The sequence below is a fragment of the Xenopus laevis genome, chromosome 9_10S, assembly GCF_017654675.1.
Source record: "Xenopus laevis strain J_2021 chromosome 9_10S, Xenopus_laevis_v10.1, whole genome shotgun sequence".
Classification (NCBI taxonomy): Eukaryota; Metazoa; Chordata; class Amphibia; order Anura; family Pipidae; genus Xenopus; species Xenopus laevis.
The window spans coordinates 116,140,411-116,153,277 of record NC_054388.1 but is presented as its reverse complement, the minus strand read 5'-3'; the positions used below and the strand labels follow the sequence as shown (position 1 = coordinate 116,153,277).

General features: G+C 41.9%; 1 protein-coding gene across 6 annotated transcripts in view; it reads right to left on the bottom strand.

Moving 5' to 3' along the window:
- Positions 1-3,205: 3,205 nt before the first annotated feature.
- The window catches only part of LOC108704183, a 33,377-nt gene continuing 23,715 nt past the window's right edge, over positions 3,206-12,867 (bottom strand). For 3 of the 6 annotated variants that reach the window (XM_041578209.1, XM_041578210.1, XM_041578207.1), the window contains exons 14-17: positions 10,732-11,043; positions 5,652-5,966; positions 5,069-5,410; positions 3,206-3,739 (exon numbers count right to left, since the gene is read on the bottom strand). In XM_041578209.1, the coding sequence (XP_041434143.1) occupies positions 5,070-5,410; positions 5,652-5,966; positions 10,732-11,043 (968 nt within the window). In that variant the 3' untranslated portion in view covers positions 3,206-3,739; position 5,069. Of the gene's footprint in view, positions 3,740-3,782; positions 4,296-5,068; positions 5,411-5,651; positions 5,967-9,752; positions 9,915-10,485; positions 11,044-12,867 lie in introns of those variants that run through there. The other 3 variants (XM_041578211.1, XM_041578208.1, XM_041578212.1) reach the window with 3 other exon arrangements.

Below are 12,867 nucleotides of genomic sequence, written 5' to 3'. Positions count from 1 at the left end.
AGAACTCACTGTTTATAAGGATATGATTTACAAGATGTTCATGGCTTTTGTGTATTTTATATATATATATATATATATATAAATATATATATACACAAGTTCCAAAGGTGCACCCCGTTAACACCACAATGCTATCAAACACTATACGCAGATATACAAAGACGATTGTGGTAGTCTTAGGATTTTAATTAGGGATGGGCAAATTTGACCCATTTCGTTTCGCCAAAAATTCGGCGCATTAAAGTCTATGGGCGTCAAAAAAATTTTGTCGCGTGACAAAATTGTTTTGCCGCGCGTATTTTTTTTTTTGACGCACACAGCCATACAAGTCTATGGGCGTCATTTTTTTGGTGAAACAAGGCGAAAAAATTCACCCATCCCTAATTTTAATACTTAATCATCAGGATTTTATTTATATCAATGTTTCGATCTCTCACTGGGATCTTCATCAGGAGTAAAGAGACACAAAACCAGAACCCTATAAAGCCACAATAATTAATCATGTATTGGTACCACACTGTGTTGCTAGGTGACCGTCGGTAGTGATGTAATGAAGGTCCAGTTATCCCCATAGCCGTGTAAAGAAGTCTGGGGAAGGTACTGGGTTTCTGTCAGACTGATGGGTGCAGTGTAAAAGAAATATGGTATAAGGATAAAAGATTGTAAGGATGCACGAATCCAATATTTTGGAACCCCTGAATCATTTGCGAAAGATTTGGCAGAATACCGAACCGAATCCTAATTTGTATATGCAAATTAGAGGTGGGAAGGGTAAAACATTTTTTACTTCCATGTTTTGTGACCAAAAGTGATGTGATTTTCCTCACCCTCCCTAATTTGCATATGCAAATTAGGATTCAGATTTGGCCAGGCAGAATGATTCAGCCGAATTCCCCCCATTCTTATTGACACCTAAGACAGACATATGTGGGATAAGATGAAAGTGTAAGTCCATATACTGAGATCGTTGGTTACAAGGTTTATTTGTACAGGATAATAAGAGCTGCTAGTGACGCTGTGGGACCGACATTGGGATATGTCAGGTAATTAATGACGGCCATAATGAGCAACGCTTACGGCACAATCCCTGGCTGAATTAGCCCAGACCAGCGAATACCTTGCACCCACCTCTAGTCTGTGTTTTGATTGGGCAACGGGTTTATACATCCCAGTGTAATGATTGGATGTGAGTGGAGGGAAGTCAGAGAAGTCACAGTTTCCCGGCACAGTGATTCTTTTCTATCTTTTATCCTTTACCTTATTTAGTTTATTTCCCCTTCTTTCCATTGAACTTTTACACTGCACCCATCAGTGTGACACAAACCCAGTACCTTCCCCAGACTTCTTTACACGGCTATGGGGATAACTGGACCTTCATTACATCACTAACAACAGTCACCTAGCAATGTGGTTTGGTACCAATACATGATTAATTATTGTGGGTTTATAGGGTTCTGGTTTTGTGTCTCTTTAATCCTGACGAAGATCCCTGTGAGAGATTGAAACATTGATTTAAATCAAATCCTGATGATTATGCATTAAAATCCTGAGAGTGCTGCGAGCTTCTTTGTATACCTCTAAATATACAGTATATATATATATATTTATTTATTTATTTGTTTACATTCCAAGATATTAAGGGATACATGTACTGTTACTATGAATGAATTTTGTTCCAACAGCACCACCTGCTGGTCAGTTTCCCACCAGTCTGACCAGCAAGTAGTCAAGGAAGTTGTCAGGAGAAAGAAAGAGGCTGATGTTCTTCTGCTTAGGAAAGATGTGAGAAAGGTTTCTAATTTTATTCCTAAGCAGAAGAACATCAGAGCAGTTTTTTCATCAGGGTCGGACTAGTGGCTTAAGGGCCCACCAGAGCTGCTATGCCAGGGGCTCCCGCTGCACCCCCCAAATCCCCCTACAGGGGCAATCATTACACCCCTATCCCCTCCCCCAAGAGTCCATAAAATAAACCTCATCAGGGGACGGAGATCAGCACTCTGGGGGAGCCATTGCTGGGGATGGGGTTTGGGCCTGCAGGGACCAGTCCAAACCTGATTAGCTTATACAGTAAAGGCCATATATATATATATACATGCACACACACATACACACACACACACATACACACACACACGTAAATAATGGTGCAGTGATTTCCAAGAACAACATCCTCACACCCTAAATACATTATATAAAGTGAGAGGCAGAGAGTAGTGACACCTCAAATATATTACCTAGAGTGTGTGGCAGCAAAAACTTTAGCCCCAAATATATTACATAGAGAGAGAGGCAATTGCTCCTGACATGCCCCTAACCCTTCCAAAATCCTGTTACCTGAAGGTCAGGGCAGGTTGTTGGATTTTGCAGTTCAAAATCAGCAAATAAATCATCTGTGCTGCTGAAAATGCTGCCACCTAGTGGTGGGTATGAGAGTAGCACCCAGCAGGAGAAATAGGAGGCACAACTGTCATATATAAGAGCTGTGGACTATGTTAGAGCACAAGCCAAGCAATGACGTTAGTGATCCTTCAATGAAACATTTGTGTAAGTAGGTTATAGAATTTGCATTCTTCCTTCTCCTATTGACTTCCATTTTCTCCTTTGTAAACTGCCTGGTTAGTAACACTGCTGTCATTGAATAATATCAAAGATCTGGTGCCATTCACAGCCGCATGCCCTGCGCCAGATGCAGTAGTGAAGGTCCATTTGTTTCACTGCATCAGTTTCATGCCCAGGAGACATTGGCAAAGTTCTGTTCCACATGCCCCTAAAGATGAGAAATGCAACTAAAAGTGCCCCTACTTTGGGTTTTCCATCATTAACATTACAATGTGCAGCTTGGCTATGCCATCAATATACCCTCTGTGCCCTCACCCAACGCTTTTCTCTAAGGAGGTGTTTATTCTCTGGCTGGACATTTGTACATTGCAATTACATTACAGATCTGTATTACTCAACCCTTCCAACTGTCACCTGTGTACAATGACAATTAGATACACCCAACAATACCCTATGTGTTCCATGTCCCTATGTGGCATCAGGACTGTATACCCCAGTGTGCTCAGCCTATGAAGGGTCAATATGCAAGTGAGCCCTTTGTACCACTGTTTCCCCTACGGATGAAATAACATTCAATGAAATATCTCAGACAATCTTGTGTGAGACTGGGGGAGTTTGGGTTCATTTGGGCAGAACGAGGAACAGACACGTTTATAGATTTTATTATAAAACAAACAATACAGATGCTCGGTATTATAAATGGGGTGATTACACTGCAACAAATAAATGTAATCGTCTAGTAACCCATAGCAACCAATTGGCAGTTAACATTTAGCTCAGTGAAGAATGGGATTGGTTGTAGGGCTTAATAGAGTAGCCAATGGAACTGGTAATACACAGAATATATTTATAGAAACATTAGTAGAAAGGTATAATGGGTAAATAACAGGTAAAATACAGAGTAAGTTGGTATTACACTGAACATCCTCTTATCCTTCTCCTTCATTTATATCTTCTCGTCATTAATTATTCCTTCATCTATTATGGCCCAACAACTGTCAGACTTAAATAAATCACTGGAGTCTCCCACAAACTGGCCAAGCTGAATCCTCAGTGTCCCAGAGTTTCTCTCCATAGTGTTACTGAGTATCCATTCGATTATCTTCCTCATTGAGCTCATGGTCCCACATGTCATGGTCGGCGTCTCCCGGTTGTGCTGTACAGACTTCATTCCATTGCTCTGTAGATCACATACACACAATTTAGCTGATATATACAGTACATATAATAAAGCCAAGTCATGTGTCTCTGTAGTGTAGGAGCCAAGACATATTAATTGGGCTTCTTTCTCTTAGACTCACTTATAACCCCCCAGCAACACAGAAGGAGTCAATACACACAAATAGTGCTCACTATAGAATAAGTGAATGAGGATTCATACAGAAGAGGCACAAATCCCACTAAGATGTTCTCCTGTATTACACTTCCCTACTACAGGCATCATGTACACTTCTACTGCCCCTTTTTGTTGGGTTGACTGGAAAAGAAAAGAGAGATAATCTTTGACATAGTTATTAGTTAGGGGGGGGCAGAAATGTCCGGTTTGACCTGAAAAACTCCAACCACCATGGTCTAGAGGCAGATCCACACAGAAATGAAGCAGTAATAATAATAATAATAATAATAATAATACTGACTATGACTGGGATTCTCCGTGATGTGAGAGAGACTACAGATATTGCCATTAGGAGGGAGTTGATCAGGAACTGAAGTGGGTAGATAAGTGGGGTGTATTGCTGTAAGGAATATCCAAATAAATGGCAGTGACTCAATGTAAAATGAATTTGCTCCTCACGCTAGGACTGGAGACTCCAACTTGGCATCATACAACAATGCTGTGAGTGGGGTTATATGTGCCCCCAACCTACATGTACAATGATTGCACTTTTAGTTCTTCCCATTTCATAAGTATCATGTGAGTAAAACGCCTATTTTCCCCTTTATCCACTCAAACTGAGGAAGCGATTGTGAGAGCCAACAGAGACTGTGTGAGATCTCTCCATATACAGGGTTTATAAGATATACAGATGCAGGATCTCTTATCCAGAATGTACTGGGGATCTTTCACACCTTTGGGCACTGTGCTTTAAGGTTGCACATAAATGTGTATAAATGATATCATGGCACTAGGGTGTCTTACAATCACCATGGAGTTACACAGTAACATCAGTTACACAGTTCAGGTGCCATTTACCAACACAGCTACAATTTGCACCACAATGGATCCAAATATTAGGCTTATAGGTAATTGTGTCCAGTCACTTCCCAATTGGTGCCCCTGTGTCCTTCCCATGTCTCTGGCAGATGATGTGAGAGAGACCACCTATTGACACTGGGGTACCCTGGAGCTACTGTCAGGTTATAGGCAGGTGCCCTAAAACCAGTAACATACATACATTATCTTCCTTTCTCTCATTTCTTTTTGGCTGCATGCAAATGGTGTAAAAATGAGCGCACACAGTGTATGGGGTATACTGTATCCCCCACTGGTTACCTGCACAGAACTTACCCTACACTTGCAGTGGGCCGGTCCCTCTCCATATTCTGTGTTGTAGAGTGGGATGTTCCACCATACAGATAAATTCCACCCCATTGTCAGTGAGTGGGGAAGGAGTGAAGGACAAAGTGGCAGTGCAGGAGAAATGTCTATAGTCCTCTCTGAGTTTGGGGATCTTGTACTTGTCTCCATGACTCACGGGGAACCCCTCCTGGTCTCCTTCCTCCTTTCTGTACCATGTGACTGTCAGGGCAGCAGGGAGGCACCTGGAGATCTTACACTGAAATGTGGCCTCTTCCCCAGGGACAAGGCTGGGGGTCACTATCTCCCCAATTTCTGGGGCCCAAGGGAAACCTGTGGAATAAAGCCAAAATAGTATGTCAGTTATAATTCCTTTGAAAGGAAAATGATTTTGGTTCTTTGTGGCTCTCGTATTGGCCAACTGAGGTGAGTATCCGTCAGTCCCCCTAACTACAGTTACTATGCCATTTCTCTGCTGTGACCAACAGAGAGAGATTGATAATTTAATTATCTTTAGCTACTGCTTTTGCATTCTGCAGTTAATGAATTCTGTGTTTTTAATTGGTTCCCTTACCTGGATCTAGAGCTGATATTTCTCTTGTTTCTGGACCTTCCATGGTTTCATGTTTCCAGGTGACGGACACTCTGGACTTTGGATCTCTCAGTTTGTTTCCTGACACTTTGCAGTTACTCTCAATGTTCCAAGTCTCATCAGAATTCTGGGTCAAACTTGGTGTCGATGATAATTTAGCTTTAGCTGGTCCTGTTTTGAGATGCCACTCAGTCTGGATCTCCTTGGGATAAAAACTCAGGAGCTTCAGAGAGAAAAGTACTTCTCCGGAGTCACAACAGAGGGTGATATTCACAGGCTGGGGCATCAGGGGTTGGGCTGAAACACAACATCACACAGGATAAAGACAAATGGGAAAATAACCAGTGATACATGTTTTAGTGACTGTTCCATAACTATTATCATTTAGTACAAATAATCTCTTAATGTTCTTTATATTCAACTATTAACCCACTTAATACATGTAATTTGTGATCACAAAGAGCATGGGAAGCAGCAGGCACTGAAATGATAATTAACACCTCCTGCAGTATAATCTATAAGGCTGTACTACATTGATAACATGGGATGATATGCTAACTGTGGCATTTATGAGACATCTTACACGCAGAAAGTTTAATGCAGATAAATTTTGGTCTTATTGCAAAAAACAGTGGCTGCTTTTATACTGCAGTTTCAAAGTAATACAATATAATAAAGAAAAAATCTAAGTGAAAGTAGCCTGACTGATCTACTAGCTGACCCAGAGGATGGGAGATATACAATAAATGCAAGTGTGCTGCAGTCTAAGCTGTGATACAAATAAAGGCAGCACTCCAGTAAGAAGGAATGGCATATTTATTTGCTAGGCAGCTAAGGATACAAGGTCTTTAAAGGGGACCCGTCACCCAAAAAAATTATTCAAAATCCTATTTAATCAGATTAGTCAAGGAAAATGAACTTTAATTACACTATATAAATTATTTGAATCTTGTTTCCTTCAGTCTGGGAATTCATAATTATAACAAGCAGGCAGGAGCCATTTTGTGGACACTGTTATTAAGAAAAGCCTTGTATCATCTCAGAATCTTGTTTGTGCACCAGAATGGGGGACCTGATGTCCATCCCCATGTCCTGGTTACACAATTAAATGATGAAGAGAACGGGGGAATGTGGGGAGAGCAGTGACATGTAGGAAGTGCTGAATGGAAAGTGAAAGTAATTGCCTGCCCCGCCTCTATGCCACGGGCATAGACGAGGGGCAGACAATATTTGATTGACAGCTGAGACTTTGAAATTAGTTTACAACAGCTATTAATGCTTAAATAAAAAATAGAAATTGGATTTCATGTTTAATTTGAAAAGGACTTTTATTATACAGACTTTTGTGTCTGGGTGACAGGTCCACTTTAACCCCTTAAGGAGCAGTTCAGTGTAAAAATAAAAACTGGATATAAAAATAAAAACTGGCTAGATAGGATAGGATAGGCTGTGCAAAATAAAGAAAATAATAATATACTTAAAAATGTAATGTATAAAGACTGGAGTGAGTGGATGTGTAACATAATAGCCAGAACACTACTTCCTGCTTTTCAGCTCTCTAATGCTGAGTTAGTCAGTGACTATAAGGGGGGCCACATGGGACATAACTGTTCAGTGAGTTTGTAATTGATCCTCAGCATTCAGCTCAGATTCAAATGCAACAGTTATGACCCATGTGGCCCCCATTCAAGTCTCTGATTGGTTACTGCCTGGTAACCAATCAGTGGAAAGCAAGAGAGCTGCAAAGCAGGAAGTAGTGTTCTGGCTATTATATATATGTTATACATCCAGTCACTCCAGCCTTTAAAAAAGAAATGTTTGCCTTACTAACTATGTTAGATACATTTTTTATTTTGCACAGCCTGTCTATTTACCCAGTTTTTATTTTTATACTGAACAATTCCTTTTTAATGAAATTGTCACTAATATCCAATCACAATGGTTCCATTGAACTCTTCAGGTAGGTGTTGGCTGAAACTCACAGAGGTGTGAAAGTGGGATCTGGTCACAATGGCACGATAGCAACTTCATCACACTTTCATAATTTCAGCTAACACTTATCTGAATAGTTCAATTGAACTGCCAGTGATCATTATGGTTTGTCCAATAACTCCAAAACCACTTATCCAGGATGAGTTGAGATACAATGTAAGTTGCACATACCAGACAAGCAGGTGGAGGATCAGGAGTTGCTTTGTCTTTTGACTGAGATCTAGGGATGTAGCGAACTGCCGTTTTGGTGTTCGCAAACGTCGTTCGTGAACACCGGCAAAAATGCGAACAGTTCGCGAACTTCGAACACCCGCTAAAATCGTTCGATTCGAACGTTCAAAGGATTTTTCGTTCGATTCGAACGTTCGAAGGATTTTCATCGTTTGATCGAAGGATTTTCATTCGAATCGAACGTTCGAAGGATTTTAATCGTTCGAACAAATGGAAATCGTTCGATTTTAGCGGTCGAATGGTCGCGAACTCAAAATGCGAACGATCCCAAACGTTTGCGAACATTAGGCGGACGCGAACGGTCGAAGTTCGCGTGAACAAGTTCGCAGGCGAACAGTTCGCTACATCCCTACTGAGATCTCCAGCACAAACACCATCCTGGGTAATGCTCAGTCTCTCCTATTCCCTAACTCTGCTTGCCACTCACATCAGATCATAAACTTTCCCATCCAAATTCTCACAAGATTTTCAGTGCAAAACCTCATGATGACATAACTGGAGTCACCAGATTGTTTTAAAGACACTAGTCAGCAGTGCCCTCTGCTCCTCCCCGAGACAAGCTCAAATATATACATTGGTGAGATAGAAGATTTTCTTTTTCTTTTAACTTTCTTTTAATTCTTTAGGCAAACAGGTTTGGGGAGGCTTAGCCTCTCCAAGCCTTAATGAAAACCCGCCTATGCATGACTGGTACGTATATATTTATAGTGAGTGTTCCTACTATTAACAATGTTTAATCCCCGCCCCTTGTGTTTTATTTCTACTGTAGCCTTTGTTTTGGACCTAGAACCCTAACAAAGTAAATGCACATGAGTTTTACCCAAATAAGTGCATTGAGTCTTGGAGGCCACCAAAACAGGCAGCTTAGAAGGCCAACTTTCCTTAATAATTAGGATGCACCACTCCCAGCCTTTGTATTGCTGGAATGAGGGAAATACAGTAAATAGTGATACTGTACAAGCAGATGCCCTGGGTTATACCTACAGGTGATGGCTTCCCATAAGTGTCTGGTTGGGGGTAGACCTTGGGGCTTCCCTTCAGTCTCAGGCTGTGGCATAACTACAGGCCTTGGGTTCCTATCAGTCTCTGGTTCAGGTAGAACTACAGGCCAGGGCTTCCCACCAGTCTCTGGTTGGGGTATAACTACAGGCTGGGGCTTCTCATCAGTCTCTGGTTGGGATAGAATTACAGGCTGGGGCTTCCCATCAGTCTCTGGTTGGGGTTTAACTATAGACCAGGACTTACCATCAGTCTATGGTAGGGGTATAAGTACAGGCCAGGGTTCCCATCAGTCTCTCGTTGGGATAGAACTACAGGCTGTGACTTCTCATCAGTCTCTTGTTGGGGTAAACTAAAGGCTGGGGCTTCCCATAAGTCTCTAGTTGGGGTATAACTAAAGGCCATGACTTCTCATCAGTTTCTTGTTGGGATAGAACTACTGGCCAATGCTTCCCATCAGTCTCTGGTTGGGGTATAACTACAGGCTGCGGATTCCCATCAGTTTCTGATTGAGGTATAATTACAGGCAAGGGCTTCCCATCAGTCTCTGGTTGGGGTAGAACTACAGGCCAGGACTTTCCATCAGTTTCTTGTTGGGGTATGGCTACAGGCTGGGGCTTCCCATCAGTCTCTGGTTGGGGTTTAACTACAGACTGAGCTTCAGCCCCTGAATAAATACAATCAACATAACCGGATATGGTCACAGTACTATAAGAAAAGAACAAAAATTACCAGCAAACCCAGACACGGAGACAGTTATTTTACTGCAGTTCCCCAGAATTTATGAAAGAGAGCAATACAAAAGTAACACAGTACATAGATATCCTACAGTTGGAGTGGCAAATACACCTCCATCCTCACCTTTCTCTCTTGTCTTCTCCAGTTTTGGCTTCCCATCAGTCTTTGGTTGGGGTATAACTACAGGCCAGGGCTTCCCATCAGTTTCTTGTTGGGGTATGGCTACAGGCTGGCGCTTCCCATCAGTCTCTGGTTGGGGTTTAACTACAGACTGAGCTTCTGCCCCTGAAATAAATACAATCAACATAACCGGATATGGTTACAGTACTATAAGAAAAGAACAAAAATTACCAGCAAACCCAGACACTGAGACAGTTATTTTACTGCAGTTCCCCAGATTTATGAAAGAGAGCAATACAAAAGTAACACAGTACATAGATATCCTACAGTTGGAGTGGCAAATACACCCCCATTCTCACCTTTTTCTCTTGTCTTCTCTGGTTGTGGCTTCCCATCAGTAGGGATGTAGCGAACCGCCGATAATGTGTTCGCGAACGCCGTTCGCGAACACCGGCAAAAAATGCGAACAGTTCGCGAACAGTTCGCGAACTTCGAACATCCGAAAATCGTTCGATTCGAACGATCGGAGGATTTTAATCGTTCGATCGAACGATTTTCGTTCGAATCGAACGAAAATCGTTCGATTTTAGCGATCGAATGGTCGAATGGTCGAACGATTTTGACGCGAACGCCTATTGGCGAACGTCGCGCGACGTTCGCGAACTTGCGGCGGACGCGAACAGCCGATGTTCGCGCGAACAAGTTCGCCGCCGAACAGTCCGCGACATCCCTACCCATCAGTCTCTGGTTGGGGCAGATACATACAGTAGTTACAGATACATACAATGATTGGAGAAATATCCAGAAATGGGTCTCATTCCTGCAACATTTTTTAAATATCTCAGGTCACATGGGGGATTGGAGAGAGAATGTATGGCTGTATCTGTGATATGATGTCAATACAATGTAGTGCACTATCCACAACAGAGATTTGATATTGTTTGGTGAATTCCATATGGGAAAATGAATTATCAATTCTTACCTAAATCCTTTAGAGAAAATTCCCTGGATTCAGGATTTCCCATGGATCCATGTGTCCATCTCACACAGACTCTAAACCTTGGCTTGTTGAAGAGATTTCTGGGAATTCTACAGTCACTGTGGATACTGACTGTAAGGTTGGGATTTTCCTGCAGTTGGTCAGTGGATTCCTGTATTTGCTGAGAATCTCCCACCCCACAGGTCCAACTGATATCCAGATCTTTTGGGTAGAAGCTCCCAAGGCTGAAGAACAACATCACCTCTCCTGAGTCAAAGAGGGTTGACTTTATATCTCCCAGGGGTTTGGGTTTAGCTAATTCTGACAAGTGCCTGGGACCCAGAGCCTTAAAGGGACAGTATATACCCCTTCCAACATGAGCTGAATGATTAGGACTTGTGCTGAACATACAGTACGTGTTGCCTATTGTTGTAATTAAGGAATATGTATAGTTTCTGCTATTTCTGGCACTAAACAAGAATATGAAGCCAGTTTAATTTTAGTACTTGTCCTGTAGAACACAGGAAGAGCTGATTACCAGCCCAATGAGAAGCCCCTAGTGCTGAGCTGCTCAAGAGGTTACTGCTTAGACAAGGGATGGGTTGTTTGTTTGTTTAAAGGTATATAGGAAGCTCTGAACAAATTGCCTTGCTTTATAAAGGAAGGGAGAGGTAAGTACAGTGGAAATACCCAACTTTCAAATTAGAGCTTTATATTGGCAAAATAATAGGAAAATGTGGATTTTTTAAATTAAAACAATAGGCAGAATATAAGTTTAAATTCTATTAATGTGTTCATTTTAGCAAAGGGGATTTTAGGTTTACTCTGTTCCTTTAAAGGTACTATAACATGAATATATTCATTATTTTAGTGTGGTTTTTAAAGTATTACTATTCTGCCTATTTCCACCATGATACTGAAAATAATATCTGTTACCACAGTTATCAGACAAATTGATCTTTCTTTTTCATGCCTTCCGATATAGCCAGAAGCTGCAGGCTAAGCTTCATGTGGTTTGTAGCGCCCCCATACCCACCCCTTTAAACTAATGGTGGTTCTGTGCTTTTAAAAAAATGGTCGTTGATTTGGGCGGCGGAGGATTTAGCCCTCAGACTGAAATAAAGGTTCAGGAGACACTTATTACAAGGAAGAAGTATGTCTTTTTATACTATGACCAGAGGTAAACAAGTTAGGGACCACCGTACCGGGTTTACCTTGACGTAGAGTCCTGCAGCGGGTCGGGTCCCTGCAGGTACCCTCGAGTTACACGCAAAAATCTGCGGTACCCTGCGGGTAGAAGTTCCAGGTGTTGGTATAGAGGCGTGTAGTGGTTTTGTGGGTCGCTGCTCCGGCCGCGGGTCTTCTCCATAGCGATTTTTACTATATTTTTCGATAACGCCTACTTCCGATAATGTCATCTCCGGTTTACAATGACAGCACTTCCTGTTTTGCTCCTTTTTTCTGATCACTCCTACTTCCGATGATGTCACTTCCAGTTTACAATGACAGCACTTCGTGATGGTCAGCGGGTCGCGGGTCTGGGTTGTGGATAAGGTACTTGCGGGTCGGGTAGCAGGTCCAAGCAGATAAGAATGCAGTTGCGGATTGCAGGTAGCGGGTATGGGTCGGGGACGGGTTCCAAAAAATGGGCCGTGCAGGACTCTACCTTGGTATGGTGGCTTATCAACTTTATTATCATAACTTTGTAACTAAAAACCCTTGTTTTTTTTAACACATGCACTTGTATATATACTGCATTACTTAGACAGGGGACCAGGGAATGTTTATTGATTAATTGGCCAAATCAGTAGCACTTCTATTGTACTTGAACATATTTTATGAGTGCACCCACAACCCCCTATTTTCCACTACTCGTCCTTTATTCTACCTCCCAAGCTGTTGTCATAGTCATATACAAGTCATAAAGTTTTCCCAAGTGAGGGGAATTATTGGGTTAAGTGGGTAAAAGTAGGTTAAGTTCTCTTGATGCCAGACAGGCAGTGTCACTAGTTCTAGGAGTGTTTTGATGAGGCTGAGAATGACATGTAAGAGAGGGGCAGAAAGAACACAAATATGGAACCCAAAGGACTGAAGAATATGAAAGGTTCCCCTGCAAATGAGAGACAGGGGGTGAGCTGG